Source organism: Dama dama, chromosome 25, assembly GCF_033118175.1.
Source record: "Dama dama isolate Ldn47 chromosome 25, ASM3311817v1, whole genome shotgun sequence".
Classification (NCBI taxonomy): Eukaryota; Metazoa; Chordata; class Mammalia; order Artiodactyla; family Cervidae; genus Dama; species Dama dama.
Window position 1 is genome coordinate 23,395,767 of NC_083705.1, and position 27,381 is coordinate 23,423,147.

The 27,381-nt window shown below is 38.1% G+C and overlaps 1 protein-coding gene across 1 annotated transcript in view; it reads right to left on the bottom strand.

The window, feature by feature from the left end:
* Positions 1-27,381, bottom strand: part of RNF180 (ring finger protein 180) — a 258,595-nt gene that overhangs the window by 206,289 nt on the left and 24,925 nt on the right. Inside the window, exons 2-4 of the mRNA XM_061129450.1 lie at positions 12,003-12,098; positions 8,718-9,677; positions 5,886-5,921 (exon numbers count right to left, since the gene is read on the bottom strand). Coding sequence (XP_060985433.1) covers positions 5,886-5,921; positions 8,718-9,677; positions 12,003-12,098 — 1,092 coding nt within the window. The remainder of the gene's footprint in view (positions 1-5,885; positions 5,922-8,717; positions 9,678-12,002; positions 12,099-27,381) is intronic.

Here is a 27,381-nt window from a genome sequence, read left to right on the forward strand (position 1 = left end):
TTAAACTAGGTTGCCCAGTGGAAATCTCAAAGGAAATTAGAAAACTGTTTGAACTGACGAAAAAATACAACATAAAAGTCATGGGATGTAGTTAATGCAGAAACTAAGGGGGAATTTATAACAATAAAAACATAGATGAGATTAAAAAAGGATTTCCAATCAATAACTTAAGTTTCTCCTGTAAAAAATATCTTATAAAAGAAGGGAAAATAAAGTCAAAGCAAGCAGAATGAAGGAAAAAAATAAAAATAAGATAAAAAATAAAAGACTTTGAAAACAGCAAATAATAGAGGAAAATAATGGAAATCAAAAGCTGGTTCAAAAGATCAATAAAATCGATAAAACTTTAGCAAAACTAAAATAAAGAGAGACACAAATTGCCATTATCAGGATTGAACAGGGAATATCATTACAGAACCAACAGACGCTAAGATGATAATAAAGGAATACCATGAACATCCTATGCATATATTTTCAACAATTTAGATAATTAATTCAGTTCAGTTCAGTCGCTCAGTCCTGTCTAACTCTTTGCGACCCCATGGACTGCAGCACACCAGGCCTCCTTGTCCATCACCAACTCCCGGAGTTTAATCAAATTCACCTCCATTGAGTCAGTGATGCTATCCAACCATCTCATCCTCTGTCCTCTCCTCCTCCCACTTGCAACCTTTCCCAGCATCAGGGCCTTTTCAAATGAGTCAGTTCTTCACATCAGGTGGCCAAAGTACTGGAGTTTCAGCTTCAACACCAGTCCTTCCAATGAATATTCAGGACTGATTTCTTTTAGGATGGACTGGTTGGATCTCCTTGCAATCCAAGGGACTCTCAAGAGTTTTCTCCAACACCACAGTTCAAAAGCATCAATTCTTCTGCGCTTAGCTTTCTTTATAATCCCACTCTCACATTCATACATGACTACTGGAAAAACTGTAGCCTTGACTAGGTGGACCTTTGTTGGCAAAGTAATGTCTCTGTTTTTTGATATGCTGTCTAGCTTGGTCATAACTTTCCTTCCAAGGAGTAAGCATCTTTTAATTCCATGACTGCAGTCACCATCTGCAGTGATTTTGGAGTCCAAAAAAATAAAGTCTGCCACTGTTTCCAATTTCTCCATCTATTTGCCATGATGTGATGGGACCAGACCCCATGTATTAGTTTTCTGAATGCTGAGGTTTAAACCAACTTTTTCACTCTCCTCTTTCACTTTCACCAAGAGGCTTTTTAGTTCATCTTCACTTTCTGCCATAAGGGTGATGTCATCTGCATATCTGAGGTTATTGATATTTCTCCCGGCAATCTTGATTCCAGCCTGTGCTTACTTCCAGCCCAATGCGTCTCATGATGTACTCTGCATATAAGTTAAATAAGCAGGGTGACAATATACAGCCTTGACATACTTCTTTTCCTATTTGGAACTAGTCCATTGTTCCATGTCCAGTTCTAACTGTTGCTTCTTGACCTGCATACAGGTTTCTCAAGAGGCAGATCAGGTGGCCTGGGATTCCCATCTCTTTCAGAATTTTCCACAGTTTGTTGTGATCCACACAGTCAAAGGCTTTGGCATAGTCAATAAAGCAGAAATACATGTTTTTCTGGAACTCTTTTGCTTTTTTGATGATCCAGCGGATGTTGGCAATTTGATCTCTGGTTCTTCTGCCTTTTCTAAAATGAGCTTGAACATCTGGAAGTTCATGGTTCACGTTCTGTTGAAGCCTGGCTTGGAGAATTTTGAGCTTTAGTTTACTAGTGTGTGAACTGAGTGCAATTGTTCAGTAGTCTGAGCATTCTTTGGGATTGCCTTTTTTAGGGATTAGAATGAAAACTGACCGTTTCCAGTCCTGTAGCCACTGCAGCATTTTCTAAATTTGTTGGCATATTGAGTGCAGCACTTTCACAGCGTCATCTTTCAGGATTTAAAATAGCTCAACTGGAATTCCATCACCTCCACTAGCTTTGTTCGTAGTGATGCTTCCTAACCACTTGACTTCACATTCCAGGATGTCTGGCTCTAGGTGAGTGATCACAGCATCCTGATTATCTGGGTCGTGAAGATTTTTTTTGTACAGTTCTTCTGTGTATTCTTGCCACCCCTTCTTCATATCTTCACTTCTGTTAGGTACATACCATTTCTGTCCTTTATTGAGCCCATCTTTGCATGAAATGTTCCCGTGGTATCTCTAATTTTCTTAAAGTCTTTCTTTCCCATTCTAATGTTTTCCTCTATTTCTCTGCACTGATCACTGAGGAAGGCTTTCTTATCTCTCCTTGCTATTCTTTGGAACTCTGCATTCAAATGGGTATATCTGTCCTTTTCTCCTTTGCTTTTTGCTTCTCTTCTTTTCACAGCTATTTGTAAGGCCTCCTCAGACAGCCATTTTGCTTTTCTGCATGTCTCTTTCTTGGGGATGGTCTTGATACCTGTCTCCTGGACAATGTCATGAACCTCCATCCATAGTTCTTCAGGCATTATGTCTATCAGCTCTAGTCCCTTAAATCTATTTCTCACTTCTACTGTATAATCGTAAGGGTTTTGATTTAGGTCATACCTGAATGGCCTAGTGGTTTTCTCTACTTTCTTCAATTTAAGTCTGAATTTGGTAATAAGGAGTTCATGATCTGAGCCACAGTCAGCTCCTGGTCTTGTTTTTACTGACAGCATAGAGCTTCTCCATCTTTGGCTGCAAAGAATATAATCAATCTGATTTCAGTGTTGACCATCTGGTGATGTCCATGTGTAGAGTCTTCTCTTGTGTTGTTGGAAGAGGGTGTTTGCTATGACCTGTGCATTCTCTTGGCAAAACTGTTGGCCTTTGCCCTGCTTCATTCTGTACTCCAAGGCCAAATTTGACTGTTACTCCAGGTATTTCTTGACTTCCTATTTTGCATTCAAGTCCCCTATGATGAAAAGGACATCTTTTTTGGGTGTTAGTTCTAAAAGGTCTTGTAGGTCTCCATAGAACCGTTCAATTTCAGCTTCTTCAGCATTACTGGTCGGGGCATAGAGTTGGTTTACCGTGATATTGAATGGTTTGCCATGGAAACAAACAGAAACCATTCTGTCGTTTTTAAGATTGCATCCAAGTACTGCATTTCGGACTCTTGTTGACTATGAATGCTACTCCATTTCTTCTAAGGGATTCTTACCCACAGTAGTAGATATGATGGTCATCTGAGTTGAATTCACCCATTCCAGTCCATTTTAGTTCGCTGATTCCTAAAATGTCAATGTTCACTCTTGTAATCTTGTTTGACCACTTCCAATTTGCCCTGATTCATGGACCTAACAATCTAGGTTCCTATGCAATATTGCTCTTTACAGCATCAGATTTTGCTTCCATCACCAGTCACATCTACAACTGGGTGTTGTTTTTGCTTTGGTTTTGTCTCTTCATTCTTTCTGGAATTATTTCTCCACTGATTTCCAGTAGCATATTGGGCACCTACCGACCTGGGCAGTTCATCTTTCAGTGTCCTATCTTTTTGCCTTTTCATACTGTTAATGGGGCTCTCAAGGCAAGAATACTGAATAATTCATTAATTCATAATACTGATAATTCATTGGAAATAACTAACTACCAAAATTACCCAATATGAAATAGATAACCTGAATTGTCCTACAGAGATTAAGGAAACTGAATTCATAGTTAAATTCACCTCCCCTACTCCGCAAAATCTCCAGGCCCAGATAGTTTCATTATCAAATATTTATGAAAGAGTAATATTAGTTCTCCATGTTTTCTTATACAAAAGAGAACAGAATAATTTAAAACCCATTTCCTAAAGCCAGAACTATCAAAAAATCAGACAATGACTATCCAAAACAGAGTAAACTACAGGATAATATCCTTCATGTACAGAAGTAAGAAAATAAACAGACTGAAAGATCCCTCAAAAAGTACTGGCAAAGAGTATCCAGCAACATACAGAAAGCAAAGTGCAACATAACAAGGTATTCACTGTGGGAATGAATGACTGGCTCAATATTTGATAATCACTTTAAATCCACATTAAAAACACATAATCATATCAATTGATACAGAAAAAGCAACTGAAAAACCTCAACATCCATTCATGATAAAACTTGTAGCAAGCTAGGAATAGAAAAATACATCCTCAACCTGATAAACAGCATCTACCCAAAACCCATATCTAACATAATACTTAATGATGAAAGACTGAATGCTTTCCTCCCAACATCAGGAAAAAGACAAGGATATCTCCTCTTATCACTTCTACTCAACATTGTACTCGATGTTCTAGCTCACTCAATAACACAAGAAAGAAAAAACCAAATTGGAAAGGAAAAAATGCTTTTTTTTTGCAGATAAGATCTAAGTAGAAAACCTAAAGAAATATACAGAAACTCTTCTATTCTTGGGGAGATGGTGAGGGGCAGGAAAGCAAGGTGTGTTGCAGTCCATGGGGTCACAAAGAGTCGGACACAACCAAGCGACTGAACAACAAGATATAAGGTTAACATACAAAACTCAATTTTATGTCTATATATTATTAATGAAACAATTGAAATTAAAATTTAGTAAAGTAATACTATTTACCAACAGTATAAAAATATGAATTCTTAGAGATAAATCTGACAAGAGGTGTCAAAGACATATACTGTCAATATCATAAGATATAAAGTCAAAACAAAAATCTACGTTTCTGTAAACTAGTGATAGGCAATAATAAAAAAATTTTTTTAATTAACAATAACACAAAATGTAAATAGTTAGATATAAGTCTAACAAAATATCTGCAAGTTCTGAATGCTGAAAATTGCAAAATATTGATTGATGAAAGAAATCAAAGACCTAAGCAAAAGGAGAGACATATTGTGTTCATAGATGGGAAAAAACAAGACTTCCTTTCTCTCCAAGTTGGTCTGTTTTTTCTAAAGAAAAAAATGGTTGATTCTAAATTTTATATGGAAAGGCAAAGGAGCTAGAATAACAAACAATTTTGAAAAAGAAAAATGAAGTTGAAGGAATCACAGTACCCTATTTTAATGACTTGGTATAAAGCTACAAGAAACAAGAAAAAGGGCTATTGGCAATGGAAGAGACACAAAAATAAACTGAACAGAATAGAGTCCATAAATAGACCCACATATATACAGCCAATTGATTTCTGACAAAGCTGCAGAAGCATTTCAGTGGAGAAAGAAAAGTGTTTTCAACAAATGGTTCTGGAACAATCAAGTATCTCTATGCAAAACAAGGGACCTCAACCTAAATCTCACACCTTATTTAAAAAAAAAAAAACTCAAAATGCATCATAATCCTCAATATAAAATTTAAAATTATGTAACTTTCAGAAGAAGTCATAGGAGAAAATCTTCATAAACTGAGCTAGGCAGAGTTCTTAGGACACCAAAAGCATAACTCATTAAAAATAAATTTGAGAAACAGTAACTTCATCAAAGTTAAATATAGTTTCCTCTACAGGAAAAAAAAAAAAAGGTTTTTTCTAAGAGAATAAAAGGACATGCTACAGACTGAGAGAAAATCTTTACAAATCATAAATCAGCGAAGGACTTACATTCAAAGTGTATAAAGAATTTTCAAAATCCAGCATGAAGAACACAACTCAATTAAGAAAATGACTAAAAGATTTGAAACGATACTTCACTGAACAGTATATACAAATGGCAAAATAAGCACCTGAAGAACATTCAACATCGTTAGGGAGATGCAAACTAAAATCACAACATGATACTACCACATATCTATTAATGACAAAATTTTAAAAATAGAGTATATCAGGTGTTTGTGAGAACACACAGCAAAAGAAAACCTCAGACTTTGCTGCTTGGACTGAAAAATGGTATAGTCACTCAGAAAAACAATTTGACAGTTATTTGTAAAGTTTAAATATACACTTACCATACAATCCAGCAATCTCACTCCTGGACATTTACCCTAGAGAAATGAAAGCTTAGGTTCACACAAAAACCTGTATGTGAATGTTCATAACAGCTCTATTCATAACTGCCAAAACCTGGAATAACCTACCTGTCCTCCACAAGTAAATGGATTAACTGTGGTTCATTCATACAATGGAATACTAGTAAGCAAAAAAACAACAAACTATAGACATATACAACAATATGGATGAATCTCACAGGTAAGTCTCAAAACATTACATACTATATATTCTAATTTTATAAACATCACATTATTATTTTATAAAATTACCAAAAAGACAAGCCAAAGTAATGGAGAATAGATCAGTGGTATTCGGGAGTAAGGGATAGGACAAGGGTATGATTGCAAGATTTAACCATAGTACAATTCTAAAGGCACAAGAGAAATTTGAGGGGAGATGGAACTGTTCTGAACATTCCTTGTGGTGGTTGTTAAATGAATTTTATAGATATATTTAGATCATAGAGTTGTATGCCAAGAATAAATCAAGTTTATTGCATGAGAATTAAAAAATAAACCAAAAAGATCACATTGAATTAAAAAAATGGTTTGCTCAGCACTGTCTTTTCCTGACAGTTAGCTAAGTAGATGCTCAGTTAACATCAGCTGAACAAAAACACTGAAAACTGGCTGCAGTTTCTGCTTTAACATTAATCTTATTTATATCCCTAAGCTTCAAACATGTAAATAACTTTTTGTAGCATCATTAACATTTTCTATCATGGTATCTGCCACAGAAAGATTTCTAGTTTACACAAAAAAATAATTTAAAATATCAAATGAAAGTCAGAAATCTATTATTCCAACCAATTATTTTAACTTGTAAAGATTATCATTAATAATAGGTAACTTTTGCTTTATATTTTGTATGCATATCTTTCTCATTAAAAAGGGAGCAGGATTTGTTTTTAAGTCATTACCCTAAGGCATGATACACAAAACAGATATTTGATGAATGTTTACATAATCAACTAATCTTCATTAAACATTAAATGAGCTGAATAGTTGAGCCATTAATTTATCTTGAATATTAACTTTCTAGGATTTATCCTTTTCCTTGAATTAGTAAAACTGACTACTAAAAATTGTTCTTCCTTCTAACTCAAACCACAGTGTGCACTCACATTGTGAGTTTGTGTCATTTCTAGGCAGCTACACGCTTTCAGATTTTTTTGGCTAAGGATATGTTGGGCATCTGTTTGCCTGCAGCTCCCATGCAAGCAAGCAAATGGGATCCCACTATACCATTTCTGTACTGACTTGTCAAAGGTCTGACTAAGACTCATTCACTACAATCAATTATCTAAGCTGACTGGTTAGATCACATGTGTGTGAAAGAATAAAAGCAACTTCATTAAAAAAAAACAAAAAGACCATTAATTTTGGTCTTTGCTTTAAATTGTGTGAAAAAAGTGTGTTCCTACACTAGAAAATGATTAAAAACATAATTGAGGTTTTTAGACAAACCTAGCCTAAGAATTAAACACATCTTGAAAACTGTAAAGATGCTATTTGTATGTATTTACAACACAGAACAAGGATAATTCCCACACTTCTTTGAAGTTTCTGTTTGTTAAGAGAATTATTTTAGAGCTCTCCACACTGTTTTTAAGGTATTATTTCTGTTAACATAGCTAATGTGATCATCTCTAATTTATCTAGGTTTCAGTCAAATTTTCAATAAATTTTTGAACTTTACAGCTCTGATAAATTAAACTATAAAGTATATTATAATGGTGCTAAAATATATTCACTTTTTATATCCTACAATATATGCTTTGATACCACATTACACCATTACTCGCAAAGAAATCAAACTAAACTGCTTTTGTCAGAAACCTGTCAAAAATATAATAAACAATCTAACCAAAAGATGAAAACATTTAACCGGATTGAAGCACTTAATACAGTAAGTTTATTTAGCCATGACTAAGGTCATAAACACTAATGAGTTTGCTTAACTAAGAATGAACTATTTACATAAAGTTATAGCTTTCTATATTTTAGCTCTGAGAACACTGTTAATATTCAATATGCTAATTAATAAGGACTGCAATCTATTATGACCAAGCAAATAATAAAGTCAATTTGCAAAAACAGTTTATATAGAAGTAAGCCAGTCCTCAAACTTCCAAATTTTCATGAGCACCTCATCCACTGGCTTTAACTGAAGGACCTAACACTGGTTTCCTTCACACACCCCACCCCTGAATGTATCATTATGGGTACAAGAGTTCAAACCACATAGAAGCACCCTCTCCCATAAAATTACATGGTCAATTATCCTTTAGATAATTTTCACAGTTTAGCACAGTTAACCATATCTGGCTCATTTGGGCACATAAATAAACCAGGCTCCTTGAAAATATCCATTTAAACTAAATGTAATGAAAATTAATGAATTTCTTACTATACTGCATTTACTCAGGGAAACTTTGTTTTAATTTAACCTGAAAAATCAACACTGCAAAACAATCCTAACTTGAATATATTTCAAATGTGTATGACAACCTAGCCTCAATACCACGAGAGGAATGTTCCTATGAAGTATTTGCAAAATTGGGGAAAACCTCACAAAAGGGCATTTTCTAAATATGTGTAAGCACAGAGACATGATTATACCTGCCAGTTATAACAGAGCTATATGATTATTAAGTTCACTTGGTGAAATGTCATTTCAGAAATCACTCAGACCTAAGTTTTTAGAATAAAGGTATTCAAATTTAGCTCCTCTTCCCAACATCTGACATTTATAATAAGGGGTTTCTAGGAAACTCTATTAAAAATTACCTGCTTCTGCAGCCACCTCTCATGCCTTCGTTGTTTCCGTCTCAGATTCTTCAGCTTGCTCTTCTCTCTCTTACTGAGCCTCTGATTAATGGCACCCAGTGAAAAACTGCCCGAGTGCAGGAAGTTCAGAGGAGAGAGGTGCTCGTCCTGGTCCGCGGCTTCCAGCGTGCTCCTGCCAGCTGCAGGCAGGTCCATCAGGAAAGTCAGGCTGTTAGGACTAGCATGGCCAGAATACACGGCAGAAGCTTCTAGACCACGCTGAAATTCTCCTCCTCTTTGTGTCTGGGTCTCACGGGGAGCCACTGAATATCTTTGCAGCAGCATATTAGGATCAAAACTGGATGAAATCTGAAAGGAACAGTTATTTTTATTCGATTCTAAAGGCAAGCTCGGAAGGTCAACAGGCTGTGTCTCATTGAGCCCAGGATACACAGTAGTCTTACTATGGATTTCATATAAAGTGGGTAATAAAGTCAGTTTCTCACTGATGCTCAGATCCAAACTATGTGATTTTCTATGAAAAGCTCTCGGAGCGCATCTGGTGGTCACAAGCTGTGGAACAAAAAGCTGATATTTTGGATCTGATGCTTTGAAGAGCAGTTTTTCGTTCTTCATTTTGAAATATGTTGACCGTACCTCCAGGCAGAGTGCTTCAGTTAATCTTCCAGGACCACTATTATTTGGGCCCATGTTTAAAAACCTGTGATTTCTGTTTCTGCAGGCGCCACCTGTCAGCAGAGTTTCCTTGTCACCACCTGACTGAACTCTAGGATGTGACAAGTATTTCAGCGATGGTCTCATTAGTCGGCCTGACCGTGTTGGCTGATAATCGGTACGGCTCTTGGAGAGATGTACAGCTGCAAGCTGGCCACAGGAACATTTTGGAGTGCTGACAAAATTAAAGCCCCCTAAACGGGCCCCACAAAAAGGGCAATTCAGTTTTCCAACTGTCCACTGGGCCTACAGGTAATAAAGGAAAATAAAAACAATGCTTTCATTATAAAGTAACCAAAGAGAATGTGAGTTTTTGTTTTTTTTTTTTCAAAGCCGACCACATGAAAGTTTTCTATGCCACAGAAAAGGCCAGCTTTCTGTTTTCTGATTAGTAGACAGAACAGAAAATGGAAACAAACCTTCCAATAAACAGAGATAAGAAGCTCCAAAGGTCTAGAATGATAACATACTGCACATCACACCCATCTAGACAATACTCCTAAGATTCTAAAAGAGTCTTTTAGACAATAGACTGAATATGGATACAGTGTGAACTAATGAAAAGAAAAATACACTATGGAACCAGGAAGCAAATCAGTCTACAGAGCTTAATTTGCAAGTAAAATCTCACAGAAAAGTGTCTGTTTTGATACACTTCTTGCATACCAAGCACTGTGGGAGGGAACTTTACCCAAAAAGCAGAATAAAGCTCTTCCTGCCTTTTTACATACAACTGGAAGATATTGGTTGCATGTATCAGTTAGTTCATTTTCTCTCTTCAGATTACAAACAAATAATGAACTAGCTTAAAAATATCTTTTAACAGAAATAGTGGAATATCTGAAGTGTGCTAATACATTTTGCGAAGTTCAGGACACTTATAAGCAGTACCCTGGCATTCTCCCAGGAAATCACTACAATGTGAGAATGAATGCAAGAGATATTTAGCTAATGTTATTTTTTAACCAAAAAAGAAAGCTAGTCAGTGGAGAAAAGCAACTATATTTTCCCCCAAATCATATTACCTATACTTTTCTAATAGTTAGGTGTTTTGAACTGGAGAAATAATGAGGCCACATTGAACACGTTCTTGCTCTTATACTATTTCATTAAGGATTCTTAAAAGTGTGGTATTTTCATTCTGATTGTGCCAGTAAGAGTCATTAATTTTCTTTTTTTTTTTTTCCAGGCAAGAATACTGGGGTGGGTTGCCATTTCCTTCTCCAGGGATCTTCCAAATCCAGGAATCAAACCAGCTGGTGTAATGCTAAAGAATTCACCTGCCAATGTAGGAGATGCAAGAGATGTGGGTTCAATCCCTGGGTCTGGAAGATTCCCTGGAGAAGGAAATCGTAACCGACTCCAGTATTCGTGGCTGGAAAATTCCATGGACAGAGGAGCATGGGGGCCTAGAGTCCATGGGGTCGCAAACAGTCAGACACGATTGAATGACTGAGCACACATACAGTATATCCTTATTGCTTATCTACTGTATACATAGAAGTATTAATATGTATTATTAATATGTATTAATATGTATTAATAATATGTATAATATGTAATAAGTATTAATATGTATTAATATGTTCATCCCATACCCTAATTTGTCTGTTTCCCCTCCCTTTCTCCTTAAGTAACCACAGGTTTACTTTCTATATCTGTGAGTCTGTTTCTCTTCTGTGTATGTATTCATTTGAACTATTTTTTAGATTCCACATATAAGTGATATTACTGGAGTAGGAAATGGCAACCCACTCCAGTATTCTTGCCTGGAAAATTACACACACATAAGTGATATTATATAGTATTTATCTTTGGCTGACATTTCACTAAGCAAAATATTCTATATGTCCATCAACACTGCTTCAAAGGGTGATGCTTCCTTATTTTTTATGGCTGAGTAATAGTAATTTTCAAGTTTATTTTACATGTGTGTGCATACATGAGTGATACCCACAGGATATTTCATTCACTTCATAGGGACTGTTCTAGGTACTGGGGGACATAATACATAATGAACAAAACAAAAACTTCTGACTTCATGGAGTTTATATCCTAGTAGAGAATCTAGGTAATTAACATGATCAGTAAGTCATTTGTGTATGTGGGTGTGTATGTATATGTATGTGCATAATAATTTATATATGTCAGACATACTTAAGCATATTTACAAGTTCTACATATCTTGTAAAATCTGTGTGTAAAACATAGATAGGTATATAAAGAAGAGAAGGGAGAAAGGAAGTGTTGAGTGGTAATAGTGGGGAGAGGCAATTGATAGATTGGCCAAGCGATGCCTTCATTAAGAATAAAGACCTAAGAAAATGAAGGAACAAGTAAGTAGTGGTGGAAAGAGAATTCAAAGAAGGGAAATTTTCAAGTGCAAAGTCTGTTATAGAAGTACTCAGAGCACCCCAGTAATAATGAAGAAAGCAGTAAGCGTAATCAAGAGTTACTTACCCTTTCACGTTTCCTGAAACAATGCATCCAAGAAAACCAGCTCTAAAATGAAGACAGAAACTTTCTGAAAGTAGTATATTCCTAAATTTACGCAGAATCTAAGGAACTTACTTTTTGTATCAGGCAGTGTATCCATTCTGGAAGAGCTTCTATATTCATGTGCCACACATGACAAATATTTTCATCATCAGCTGAATCATTTGTATTCTGTTATATCAAAATGAATGATATTAGTAATGACTAGTTCAAATTTTATTTCACAAAATTCATATTTAAGTAAAACACAAAAATATAAATTCACTTTTAGGTAGGAAGGAAATATATACTGCCCTTCTCTCCTTATTCCCTTGCCAAGACAAATCTATAAAGGTTTTTTTCTCCCCCTATGGAACAGCCACATTTAAATTGACAAAAAATAAACAAACAAAAAAATCCCTCTACTTCATTGAGACCATCAAATTAAAACATGAGCACAAAGTCACTGAATAGATAAATTTGGCAACCCATTTTATTCTGTGTGAGAAAAACTATTCATGACAACTTTCCCCAGCCTTCAATCTCCAATTCTAATAACAGAATAAAGGAGTTACTATATTCGCCATCAAGATGCTCAAGAAAAGTTTAAAAGGGGAACTCCACACCTTCACTAATGGTTAGGACTCCACGCTTTCACTGCTGAGGGCCTGGGTTTGATCCCTATTTGGGGAACTAAGATCCTGGTGTGGCACAGCAAAAGAAAAAAGAGAAGAAAAAATTTTAGAGGATTGGGAGAGAGGAATAATTGTGCAGGGAGCTAAAAAGGCCCTGAGTTTCAGCTGTGTGAGTATGGCGAAAATTTCGGGGACAATTTTGGCCTTTTGAAGTAGATTTGCAGTAATAAATGTGATCTATAGTTGAGACACTATGACTTCCCAGTTTGGTTCTTTAGTACCTCTGTGACCTCTGTGACCTTAGGACAGTTGCTTTACTTCTCTGGGTCTCTGTTTCTTTTCCCGTTAAACTCCACTAGATAACTGGCTCAGGTCCCTTCTGGGTCTACAGAATTTCATTCTATGAGATGGCAGAAAGTGTTGATTGACAAGAACAGGGCAAGTACATAACAGATGGGAACAACACAAAGAATGCTCTATGCCAAAGTTGTGACAAATGGAAGCAAAAAGGGCCCTGGGGGACTAGCAGGGGTGGATTTGAAGCCAGCCTGTCTCCAGGCAAGAGCAGTACTTGGGACAGAAAGAAACAGTGCAACATTTCTAAAAGTATGGCTGGAAAGGCCTGGACAAAAATGGAAAGCATTTGCAATATGTTCAGGAGATGAGTTACTGAGGACCAATCTCTACTCTGGCTGAAAATATTATCATATGAAAATATCACATTATTTAATATGTTAACTACCTCAACATAAAGTGTGAAATAGATTTAATAATAAGGTACATCTCTAATACACACTGTTTTTTTAAAGCAAGTGAAAAAGAAGTAAATATACTCTGAATTATGATATTATAAGCATATACAACCTAAAAAATCAATATTATAACTTTTCTATGGAAATATATGTATATAAATAGAAAAGGTACCTCACAGACTGTGTACCAAATTTACATCACATGGTTTGAAGAAAGAAAGGAGTTCAAGATTAGGAAAGTTACTAAAAGGAAACTAACTTTTCCATAATTGTTTTAATGGGAAAATAAATTATACTTACGTAATTGAAATTTTATTTAAAATCGATGTAAATAAAATACATTGATTACTTCTGGCCCTAACAATACTGAAGTAAGTGGTATTACACATGCTCTCACCATTACAACTGATAAAACTAGGCAAAATATATTAAAGAATTGTTTTAAGACATTAGACCAAAGAAGAAGAAAAAAAAAAAAGCACAGGGCTGTGATCTCTCAGAGAAGTAAAATAAATGAGGTTAGCCTAAAAATAACCCTGGATTTCTGCCTCAGGGAACTGTCAGAACCTTGGTGTAGGGAGGAGGAACTCAATTAGTGTATGGCAGCCTTGCTGATTTAAGACAAAGATCAGAGGCTATAAAGGCTAAACACCCAGAATTTACAAGACGTTGTACCAGCGAGGCCTGTAATTAGAAAAAAAGTTCCAGAAATCTGTACAGTAATTCCTCTAAATTTTTGGTTGAATACCATTATGGAGGTATGTAGGGTGAGATATCAGACAATCAGATAAAGAAAATTTACCCTGGAAAAGACATCTTCCAGTGAGCTGTAAGCATTAACTATTCACACAGGGCTCACAGCAAAGCTGGGAAGATGTTCAAGTTCCAAGCAGCCAGAGTAGAAGGATCTCAAGGAATATATGGAGTATTTAGGAAAGATTCCAGAAGAGTTCTGTCTTAAAAGTAGGGCTAAATTAGCCCAAGAGTAAAGGCTACTAAAAACCAACCCTAATAAAGTTGAATATAAGCCTCCAAAGAATGAAATTCAATCACAAATAACTCGTATGTCTGCTAAAACATTCTTTAAAGGAAGAATAATATTCAGACACTCAGTAATGTTAAATCAAAATGTTGTACCTACAAGAGAAATTACCAGATTATGTACCAAAAAAAAAAAAAATGTGACCTACAACCAGGAGAAAAACTGTTCAATGCAAATAACCCCCACATTCCATTATGTTGATGTTTGGTAGAAAAATCATGCTGATGTTTGGCAGAAACCAAAACAATTCACTAAAGCATTTATCCTTCAATTAAAAAATAAATTAAAACCCCCCCCCCCCCAAAGTGGAGAAGACTGAATAAACAGACAGATTTTAAACCAGCTATGGCAGATATTTTCATGAGTATAATGAGAAGATAAATTACCTGAATACTAAATGAATGGTTTACCTAGAGAAAAAACTTCTGAAATTAAAATTCTCACTTATTAGCAAATTGATATTGTAGAAGAAAATATCAGTGAACATGAACATATAGAAGTAGAAATGAAAAAAAATTTAGCATAGGAAGAAAAAAGAGGAAAAAAATGAGCAAAATTGAAGTGACTTGCGGGAAACATCAAATACTGTAACATAAATGTAAATGCCCCTTCATGGATCACAGCCTTGTCGTGGCAAAGGGACTTGAGTAACTCAATGAGCCATGCCATGCAGGGCCACCCAAGGTTAACGGATCATAGCAAAGAGTTCTGACAAAACATGGTCCGCTGAAGGAGGAAATGGCAACCCACTCCAGTATTCTTGCCTCGAGAACCCCATCAACAGTATGAAAAGGCAGAAAGATATGACACTGCAAGATGAGCCCGCAAGGTCAGAAGGTGTCCAATATGCTCCTGGGGAAGAGTGGAGGGATTGCTGGGAGAAATATCAAACCTCAGATATGCAGATGATATCACTCTAATGGCAGAAAGCAAAGAGGAACTAAAGAGCCTCTTGATGAAGGTGAAAGAAGAGACTGAAAAAGCTGGCTTGAAACTCAACATTAAAAAAAACTAAGAGCATGGCATCTGGTCCCATCACTTCATGGCAAACAGAAAGGGGAAAAATGGAAGCAGAGACAGATTTTATTTTCGTGGACTGTGGACGGTGACTGCAGCCATGAAATTAAAAGACGCTTGCTCCTCTCCCTTCCTGACCTGACCATGATGACATGGTGGCTGACAGAACCCCTGGAGCACCCTGCCTCCCAGCCAAGCCAGGGGATCCTTGGGACAGCCCTATGTGCTATCGGCCCACTGTTCACAAGAGGAAACAGGCTGAGGGTCGGCCATGAGGTTAGGGTGGAGCCTGTCCTGCCTTCCAAGGTCCTATGGCGGAGCAGCCCTGTCCTGGTCGGGGCAGGGGCCTGGGGTGCCCATGCTAGCTATGGGCCTGGCAAGTGAGCATCTTTGGCAAGGGGCCAGGAATGCGGGGATGGACCCAGGCGCATGTCAGTACTTCGGAGAGTTTTTTTCTCAAGCAATTAAAAAGTAGAAACTTGTCAGCGTCATGATGAACTGAAGTGTGAATCCTAAAATACCTCTGCTGGCCTGTGCTTTGAGACGAGAGAGAGTAAGGATGCCAACCTGCACTTCTCCCTCACCCCCAACCTACCATGGACTTTGTCCAGAGGTCAGGGGCCCTGGGCCTGGCAAAAAAAATAACAGAAGGGAAAAAAAAAGACACTTGCTCCTTGGAAGGAAAGCCATGACAAACTTAAACAGTGTATTAAAAAACAGACATTAAAAAAAAAACAAAAAAAGGCAGAGACATCACTATGCTGACAAAAGTATATAGTCAAACCTATGGTTTTTCCAGTAGTCATGTATGCATGTGAGAGTTGGACCAAAAAGGCTGAGTGCGAAAGAACTTATGCTTTCAAATTATGGTGCTAGAAAAGACTCTTGAGAGTCCCCTGGACTGCAAGATCAAACCAGTCAGTCCTAAAGGAAATCAATCCTGACTATTCATTGGAAGGACTGATGCTAAAGCTGAAGCTTCAATACTTTGGCCACTTGATGCAAAGAGCTGAATCATTGGAAAAGACTCTGATGCTTGGGAAGATTGAAGACAAAAGAAGAGGGTGGCAGAGGATGAGATGGTTAGACAGCATCACTGACTCAATGGACATGAATTTGAGTGGAGAACAGAGGAACTTGGCATGCTGTGATTCATGGAGTTGCAAAGAGTTAGGCTCAACTTCAGTTCACTTCAGTTCAGTCGCTCAGTCGTGTCCGACTCTTTGCGACCCCATGAATCGCAGCACGCCAGACCTCCCTGTTCATCACCAACTCCCAGAGTTTACTCAAACTCATGTCCATCGAGTCGGTGATACCATTCAGCCATATCATCCTCTGTTGTCCCCTTCTCCTCCTGCCCCCAATCGGCTTAACTTAGCAACTGAAAAACAACAGCTGAACATGTGTAAACGGAGAAAAGACAGGACAACAGGATAAATTAGGGTCAAATTTTCCAAAGACCTATAGATCAAAGAAGCTCAAGGATTCTTAAATAGTGTAAACACAAGGGAAACTACGGCTCTTAATAAAATTGCTGAAATTCAGTGACAAAAGTAAGCATCAAGAGAAAATAAGTATCCTACAAACAGGAGAAAGAAGAAAACAATGATTTTTGGAATTCCACTTCAGGCCATAAAGGAACAGGAGTTTAGAACTAGCTTCCTGCAACAAACAACTGAACAAAATGTAACAAGCAACTATTTTCAGTCAGTGGGACAACAGGCAGCGAAACAGTGACTTGACTTCTGAGAGAAATAAATTAATGGAGCCTACAGTCATATGGACTTTTATTCTGGAGACAACTGAAGGAACCCCAACAGAGTCTGGTCAGCTTTCTGAGTTGAGGAAATAGGAATCAGATTTTTTAGAGGTAAAGGCAAACTAAAATTTGTAGGGCACAGTATCCAAGAGAAATAAGAAGAAAAAAGCCTCAGAAACTTGTATATGGTTTCCCCTTGAGTCTTTGATCAAATTCTAATCTGGTCATGCTTAGAGTAAAACTCCAGGAGACTGTGCTAAGAACACCTACAGGGGAAAGAACAATTACAGAGGCTATAAGCCAAACACTTTCAAGAGCTCACACAGGGCCAGGAATCATTATGTTCCAACCAGTCTGATGGAAAAGGATTCATACAATAATGAGGCATTCAGTAGTGACCCAAAGGGTCATTCCCTAAAGTGGGGCAAAATAAGCCTTAGAATAAGGTCTACTCTAAACCCACCCTAAGGAACCTAAAAATAAGTTTCTAAATTATCAAACTTATCTACAAACAACTATTAGGCAGAACAAAACATAAAATTATGATTATACAGTGGAAGTGACAAATTTTCAAGGGATTAGATCTGATAGAGTGCCCAAAGAACTACACACAGAAGTTCCAAACATTGTACAAGAGGCAGTGATCAAAACCATCTGCAAGAAAAAGAAATGCAAAAAGGCAAAATGGTTGTCTGAGGAGGCCTTACAAATAGCTGAGGAAAGAAGAAAAGCAAAAGGCAAAGGAGAAAAGGAAAGATATACCCTTCTGAAAGCAGAGTTCCAAAGAATAGCAAGGAGAGATAAGAAATCCTTCCTAAATAATCAATGCAAGGAAATAGACAAAAACAAAAGAATGGGAAAGACAATAGATCTCTTCAAGAAAATTAGAGATACTAAGGGACTAACAGTTCATGCAAAGATGTGCACAATAAAGGACATATGGACCTAACAGAAGCAGATATATTAAGAAGAGGAGGCAGAATACACAGAAGAACTATACAAAAAAGATCTTCATGACCCAGATAACCACGATGGTGTGATCCCTTACCTAGAGCCGGACATCCTGGAGTGTGAAGTCAAATGGGCCTTACAAAGCACCACTATGAACAAAGTTGGTGGAGGCAACGGAATTCCAGTTGAGCAATTTCAAATCGTAAAAGATGATCCTAAGAAGTGCTGCACTCAATATGCCAGCAAATTTGAAAAACTCAGCAGTGGCCACAGGACTGGAAAAGGTCAGTTTTCATTCTAATCCCTAAGAAAGGCAATCCCAAAGAATGTTCAAACTACCACACAATTGCACTCATCTCACACGCTAGCAAAGTAATGCTCAAAATTCTCCAAGCGAGGCTTCAACAGCAAGTGAAACGAGAATTTCCAGATGTTCAAGCTCAATTTAGAAAAGGCAGAGGAACCAGAGATCAGTCCTAAAGGAAATCAATCCTGAATATTCATTGGAAGAACTGATGCTGAAGCTGAAGCTCCAATACTTTGGCCACCTTATGCGACTCATATGGCCACCTAGAGCTGACTCATTAGAAAACCCCTGATGCTGGGAAAGATTGAAGGCAGGAGGACAAGGGGACGATGGAGGATGAGATGGTTGGATGGCAACACCGACTCGATGGACGTGAGTTTGAACAAGCCCCGGGAGATGGTGAAGGACAGGGAGGCCTGGCGTGCTGCAGTCCATGGGGTCGCAAAGAGTTGGACATGACTGGGAGAATGAACAACAGGAGGGGGAGCGTGAGAGGATTTGGGGAATGATATAACTGCTCTGTGTCCTAACTGAAGCTATGCATATTCAACCCTATTCATTTGTCAAAATCTAGGCAACTGTATCCCAAAGAGTAATTTTACTGTATATAACATGTTTTAAATGAAGGTGAAATGAAGACTTTTTCATAGGACAAGTGAAGTCAAATGTTATGTTAGTTGCTCAGTCATGTCCAACTCTTGGAGACCCCATGGACTATAACCCACCAGTCTCCTCCGTCCATGGGATTCTCCAGGCAAGAATACTAGAGTGGGTTGCCATTCCCTTCTCGAGGGGATCTTCCTGAGCCAGGGATCAAATCTGGGTCTCCTGCATTGCAGGCAGACTCTTTACCATTTGAGCCACCAGAGAAGCCCAAAGGAGTCCTCTGTTTTCACAGGAACAAATCCGAAAAGAATTTTATCACCAGTAAACTTGTGATAAACAACATGTTCTTGAAGTACAAGAAGAATTTCATCAAACAAAACCTGGATCAACACAATTGAGTAGTGATCCTCAAATGGCAAATATGTTCGCAAATGAAAATTTTATTTATTTTTTTTAGTTTTCCGTAAAGAAAACTTTTTAAAGCATATCATTAAAAATATCCTGTGGAGTTTTAAATGCAAAAATAAAATGTATGAAAAAAATACAAAGACTAGGACATGAGGAATGAAAGCACACTAAGACTCTCACTCTATATATAATGTGGCATAATGCAATTTAAGGGAAGATGGTGATAAACTAAGGATATATGTTATAAACCAAAAGATCAACCACTAAGGAATAAAAGTACCCTAAATAATAGCTCAGTTGGTAAAGAATATCCCTGCAATGTGGGAGACCCCAGTTCAATTCCTGGGTCTGGAAGATCCCCTGGAGAAGGGATAGGCTACCCACCCCAGTGTTCTTGGGCTTCCCTTGTGGCTCAGCTGGTAAAGAATCCACCTGCAATGCGGGAGACCTGGGTTCAATCCCTGGGTTGGGAAGATCCCCTGGAGAAGGGAAAGGCTACCCATTCCAGTATTTTGGCCTGGAGAATTCCATGGACAGTCCATGCGGTTGTAAAGAGTCGGACATGACTGAGCGACTTTAACACTTCACACAAAAAGTCAACAGAAGACATAAAGAAATCCTGTAAATAACTTAATTAAGCTAAAAATGCAGTAAAAGTATAACAGAAGATAGAACATGAGACAAAGAGTAAATAACATATTACATTTAAGCTCAAACATATTAACACTCACATTAAATCTAATGGTCTAAATACTCCAATTACAAATCAAAGGATATTAGACTGGATGACAAAGACTAAGTGTTAGTCACTCAGTCGTGTCTGACTCTTTGTGACCCCATGGACTGTAGCCCACTAGGCTCCTCTGTCTATGGGATCCTCTAGGCAAGAATACTGAAGCAGGTTGCCATTTCCTTCTCCAGGGGATTTTCCCGACCCAGGGAATGAACCCAGGTCTCCCACATTGCAGGCAGAATCTTTACTGACTGAGCCACCAGGGAAGACCAACAAGTACCAAACAATACATCATATACAAGAAATTCATTTTAACACAAAGGCATACATAGGTTTGAAATTTAAAGGATAAAAATTTCTATCATGAAAAAGTAAATCAAAGGAAAGCTAGAGTTAATATACTAGTATCAAATTAGATTTCAGAAATATGAAATTATCAAGGATAAAAAAACTTTTCATAATTAGAAAGGAGTCAGTTCATCAGGAAGATACAACAAATGTAAATACGTACATACTTAATAGCAGAAATTCAAAATACCTGAATGTAATACTTGGGCACAACTTCAAAAATGACAGAATGATCTCAGTTCATTTCCAAGGCAACCATTCAGACAGAACTTAAAAAGGAAGTGGACAAACGCATAATAAAATAATACATGTTAGAGTGAAAACAAAGAAAATAGAGGCCAAAAAATAGAAAAGATCAATTAAACTAAGGGCTGATTTTTAAAGATAAAATTGACAAATGTTTAGCCATACTCAGCAAGGAAATAAAAAGAGAGAGAGGGCCTAAGTATACAAAATTAGAGATTAAAAGGGGGAAATTACAACCAGTATCAGAAAAATACAATGGTAAGATAATACTATGAACAAGTATATTCTAACAAACTGGACAACATAGGATGGATAAATTTCTAGAAATGTACAATCAACTAAGGTTGAGCAAAAAAGAAATACAAGATATAACAGATGAATTACAAATATTAAAATTGAATCAATAATCAAAAAACTCCCCAAAACCCAAAGTCCAAGACATAATAGCTTCACAGGGGAATTCTATCAAAAAGTTTAAGAGAGACTTAATACCTATCCTTCTCAAACTATTCCAAAATACTGAACAGGAGGGAACACTTCCGAATTCAGTCTATGAGACCAGAACTACCCTGATATCAAAAGCAAAGACACCAATTAAAAAAAAAATCCCTGAACATCTCTGACAAACACAAATGCAAAAATGATCAAGGAAATATCAGCAAACCAAATTCAACAAGATATAAAATGGTACACCATGATCAAGTGGGATTTATTCCAGGGATACAGAGATGGTTCATCCACAATGACACTCAGTTGTGAATGTGTCTGGTGATGAAAGTAAAATCTGATGCTGCAAAGAACAGTAATGCATAGGAACCTGGAATGTTAGATCCATGAATCAAGGTAAATTGGACGCGGTCAAGCAGGAGATGGTAAAAATAAACATCGACATCTTAGGAATCAGTTAACTAAAATGAACAGGAATGGGCGAATTTAATTCAGATGACCATTATATCTACTAGTGTGGGCAAGAATTCCATAGAAGAAAAGGAGTAGTCCTCATAATCAACAAAGGAGTCCGAAATGCAGTACTTGGGCGTAACCTCAAAAATGACAGGATGATCTCAGTGCATTTCCAAGGCAAGTCATTCAAAACATCACAGTAATTCAAGTCTATGCCCCTACCAGTGATGCCAAAGAAGCTGAGGTTGATTAGTTCTATGAAGACCTAGAAGACCTCCTAGAACTAACACCAAAAAAAGATGTTCTATTCATCATTGGGGATTGGAATGCAAAGTAGGAAGTCAAGAGATATCTGGAGTAACAGGCAAGTTTGGCCTTGGAGAACAAAACGAAGTTAGACAAAGGCTAACTGAGTTCTGCCAAGAGAATGCACTGGTCATAGCAAATACCCTTTTTCAACAAGACAAGAGACAACTTTACATATGGACATCACTAAATGGCCAATACCAAAATCAAATTAATGACATTCTTTGGATCCGAAGATGGAAAAGTTGTATACAGTCAGCAAAAACAAGACCTAGAACTGACTGTGGCTCAGATCATCAGCTTCTAATAGCAAAATTCAGGCTTAAACTAAAGAAAGCAGAGAAAACCACTAGGCCGGACAGGTATGACTTACATCAAATCCCCTATTAATACACAGTGGATGTAATGAACAGATTCAAGGGATTAGATCTAGTTAACACTGTGCCTGAAGAACTACAGGTGGAGGTCTGTAATACTGTACAAGAGGCAGTGAACAAAACCTTCGCAAAGAAAAAGAAAAGCAAAAAGGCAAAGTGATTATCTGAGGCAGCTTTACAAATAGCTGGAGAGAGAAGAGCAGTGAAAAGCAAGGGAGAAAGGGACAGGTATATCCAACTAAATGCAGAGTTCCAAAGAGCAGCAAGGAGAGACAAGAAGGCCTTTTTCAATGAAGAGTGCATAAAACTAGAAGAAAACAACAGAAGGGGAAAGACTAAAGATCTCTTCAGGAAAATTGGAGACATCAAGGAATCATTTGCCCAAAATGGGCACAAAAAGAACAGAAATGGTAGAGATATAGTAGACCCTGAAGAGATCAAGAAGAGATGTACAGAATACACGGAAGAACTGTACAAAAAAGTTTTATGTGATAATATATAATGAACCCAATCACAATGATGGCGTGGTCAGTCAACCCAGAGCCACACATTCTGGAGATCAAAGTTAAGTGGGCCTTAGGAAGAACTGCTATTAATAAAGCTAGTGCGTGCAATGGAATTCCAGTAGAACTATTCAAAACCCAAAATGACGATGCCATTAAGCTGTTGCATTCAATATGTCAGCAAATCTGAAAGACTCAGCAGTGGCCACAGGACTGGAAAAGGTCAATCCTCATCCCAGTTCCCAAGAAGGGTAACACTAAAGAATGTGCTAACCATCAGACAACTACACTCATCTCCCATGCTAGTAAGATCATACTTAAAATCTTGCCTGCTAGGCTTCAGCATTATGCAAACTAAGAACTTCCAGATGTCCAAGCTGGGTTTAGGAAAGGAAGAGGAACTAGAGATAAAATTGCCAACATCTGCAGGATCATAGGGAAATCAAGGGAATTTCAGAAAAATGTCTACCTCTGTTTAATCAACTACACTAAAGCCCTTGACTGTGTGGATCATAACAAACTGCAGAAAGCTCTTAAAGAAATGGGAATACCACACCATCTTACCTGTCTCCTGAGAAACCTGTAGGTGGGTCAAAAAGCAATAGTTAGAACCCTGTATGGAACAACTGATTGGTTCAAGATTGAGAAAGGAATATGACAGGGCTGTCTGCTGTTACCCTGTTTGTTTAATCTATATGTTGAGCACATCATGAGAAATGCCAGGCTGGATGGGTTACAAGCTGGAATCAAGATAGGGGGGAGAAATATCAGCAACCTCAGATATGCGGATTGTCAGGAAGCATTGAACAAGAGGCTTCCTGTGTGCTGTTTTGGATCTGTCAGGAACCCTCTGGCCCTTATTGATTCCTGAATATTCAGGAATTAAGAGGAGAGGCACGCCTTTCCCGGGGCTGAGGAATCCAGGCATTTCTCACTACTGTGATAAGTACCCTCTTCCTTTTTATGAGCCAAATGGTAAAAGATGATTGTTCGCAACTCTCTCTCTTTGATAGGGATCGTCTTATGTTTTGTAAGTCTGGAAACATGCCATGTTGATTAAAACACCTTTGCTCCATCAGAGCGTTGGTCCCCGTGTCTTTCTTTCTTTCCTTCTTTCTATTCCTTCTCTCTCTCTCTTTCTGTCTCTGTGTCTCTCTCTCTCTGTCTCTCTCTCTATCTCTGGCTAATTCCTTGGAGCGTGGAGGCCCGCTGAGCTCACTTTCTTGCCCGGGCGTCTAAGCCCCTCTCGAGAAGGCGCACTGTGCCTTCACCCAACTGAGAGGGCGCCTGGTGCCTTCGTGCAGCAGCGCGAGCCCTAAGAACAGGGCTCTGTTGGCTTTCCGCGGAAATCAGGGGATGTCAGCCTCTTTCTCTCTCTTACTCTCAGAACCACCAGGTTCCGGTCCATTAAAGGACCAACAAGTGGCGCCCAGAAACAGGGACTCTGGTACACGTGGCTTCGGACGGAGTGACCCCCAGGGCCTATTGAGGCCGGTAAGTACTAAGACACGGGTAAATCAGCTAGAAAGCCCCCTCAGTTTTCTACTTTACTCCAGCACTTATTTAAAGTTCAGGGATTTTCGGTTTCACGCCAGAGAATAGAGGCTTGCCTTCAGACAGTGGTTGAATGTAACCCTTGGTTCCCTAATAAAGGTAGTTCCGATAGATTTCTAGCCCCTATGGGCTCTCATTGAAACTGTGATTCTGCCATTTCAAGGTAATTCTAGTCCTCCTGCTATTCGGCAATAGGCAGAACACTTATTACATGAATATAAATTAGACGATGATACCTTACAAAAGGCCCAATTAGAACAACAAAAGACATTTCAAGATTTTCCTACTAACCCTGCCCCGTTGCTCCAAGGGCTCCTCCCCTACCAAAAGGCACATATCCCATTGTCTCTCCCTGGATAAAACCTAATGATTTTGACAAAGACTCCCCTAAGACACCTTTTAACATTAAAACTGACAACACGTTTCTGAATAACAATAATCTACCTGCTTCCCAACAGAGGCTTTCAGAGTTGCTGGCTTTGCAATTGCAAGTCTCTGAAGCTGAAGGTTTCTCCGCCTTTCCAGTTTTAAGAAATGTTGATGCTTAGGGGCAAATAACACCTCAATATGAAGGTATGTGAGGCTGCGCCATGACAGGCAGCCTAGATTAGGAGTAGGCCTGGTTTTCCAGGGTAACATGATTATCAGGCCACCTGGAGCCAGCCAATCAATATGTGCCCAGTAAGGAAAAGGGAACCTATCAGGGGAAAGCTGAAAAGCCCGCGAACGCCCAAGTTTGAGAAAAGCCCACGAAGGTTTGAGCCAATAAGATTACTTTGCAAACATGTAACCAATCCGCTTAAGCCAGCGACCAACTGCTTATGCACACCTTATAAATTGGGTAACAGCTCGGGCTCAGCGCTTTCTGACCCTGCACCACTGCGTTGGTTGCGGCAGTAAGCCCTGACTCGAGCCAGCAATAAACTTCCCTTTTGTGCGAGTTGCATTGTCTTGGAAGCCTTCTCTCTTCCCGCTCGGGGATTCAGACATCGGGCATAACATTTGGGGGCTCGTCCGGGATCCCTTGACTGGGGAAGGAGAACACTTTCAGGACAGAGGGGAAGGATAAATAATAGCACCGGTGCTCAGGCAGTTCAGGAAAGTCCAGTGTAAAATCCGAGGCCCTGCTGAGAAGCAGGAAGGTATCTGGCGCAGGAGAAAGCTTTCTATAAAGGGGGAACGGATTGGACGTTCCAGCCGGCGCAAGACCGAGGCCAGCGAGCGCGCTGGAAGGCTGCCGGCTCTGCGGGAGGGGGAGCTCCTCTCCTGATCCCGAATCTGGTGAACAGCGGACGCCATTCGGTAAGGTGAATCTGCTACCGGGAGGCAAGAGAATTCAGGGGGCCCGAAAACCCAGCGCTGTGTCGTCAGCCAGCGTTTATCTGTCCATGTGTTTGTCTTCGGCTCTCCGTGTGTGTGTGTGTGCCGGCATTGTCTCTGGTCTCCCTTTTCTGGAAGTCCAGGGAAAAGTCCTGTAATGCCTGGGTGTCTGTAGGTGGCAGGAGACGTCTGTAAGTCCACCCCTTTTGCCCCCCTTTCCCGCCTCCTTGTCCTCCTTCTTTCAACCTGGCTTCCTTTCCTCCTTTTGAAATCTTTGAAGACATCTGAAGTTTTCTGTCTCTATAGAAGGTTTTCTGAGAGACTGTATTCTTGTATTTAAGGGAGTGTCTGATGAGGACTGCCAGGTTTATATGTGTGTGTTTTAACTCTGTTCTGTGTTGTGATTTGTGACGGCCATTTTGCTTTGTCTGGCCACCATTTAGACCTGCCGCCATTTTGTTAGAACTTGATTTTCTTTTCCTGTGCCGTGAGACCACGCCTCTCAGGAACACTTATCTAGACCATCTCTAACTCCTGAGACTGAGAGAAAAAGGAAAAAAGCCTTTAAAAATGTTATTTATTTCAACTTTTTTTTATAAACTAATAAATTTTATATTGTAATATCTAATTCATGACCAAACTTAGAAAATGAAGCTAGATCTTGCACTGTGTCTGTCTAAATATGTTTTGGTATGTCTTTGTCTCTGGAAAATATTTTTTAGGTTAATTTGTAAATGAGCTCTATTTAATTGGCTTAAAAAAAGGGGTAAGCGCTTACAAATCAAATAATTCTAAATTAAACAATAAATTCCAGGTTTAGGTGAACTGGGAAATATTCAGTACTAAATACCTGATATTAATGTTTGTTTGTTGACCTATCTAATATAGACATGTCTTAGAGTAATTAACATCAAGTAGAATATTTTTGTTGTACCTAGGTTTAATATAAGTTAAACATTATACCTATTACAAGTTTGTCAACAAGGAAATTACCTCGAGTGAAAAAAACTTCTAAAAAATGTAAATGAGGTATGAGTTTGTATATAAACTCTATTAAGAATAATTATTCTTTAAGAATATCTGTCTACAATGGTCTCCCCAGATTGGCGTAACTTGAATTTCTAAGGGTTGTGCTAAACCAAGTATTAGAAGTCTATTAAATAATTAGGTCATTTCCAAATGAAATAAGATTTTGAAACATTTACTACTAAACACTGATTTCCTTTTACAGAAAAACTAAAGAGATTTGGGACTATAAATGAATAATGTTCAATGCCATCCTAAAATGTTTTAAGAAAGCAAGAGTTTTAGAAATTATCACTGGTATTTATGCTCACCAATCTATAAAATGCTAATATAAAAGTTAGCTCTTGGTTGCTAAAGGAAAGCAGGAAGTGTGCTTTCAGTAAAGTATGAAAAAATACTAAAAAGAGTTATGCATGATCAGGATTTTCTAAAATTGGATTACAATTAGTTAGATAAGTGGATTTTGTTAGGAATGACATGGTTGTAAGAAAACTGCTTAGAGCCAATTAGGTCCAAGATGGCTGAGCTGACTTTCACTAGACCTTGAGCCTTGGTATTTACGCCCATTGTGACATATCAACAAGCTAAATGATACACCCATCAACATTGACTAAATCTGACCAAAAGTTCTAAAGCTTTTAATTGATCTTTTCGATAAAACTTCCTAAATTGAATTCTTTTG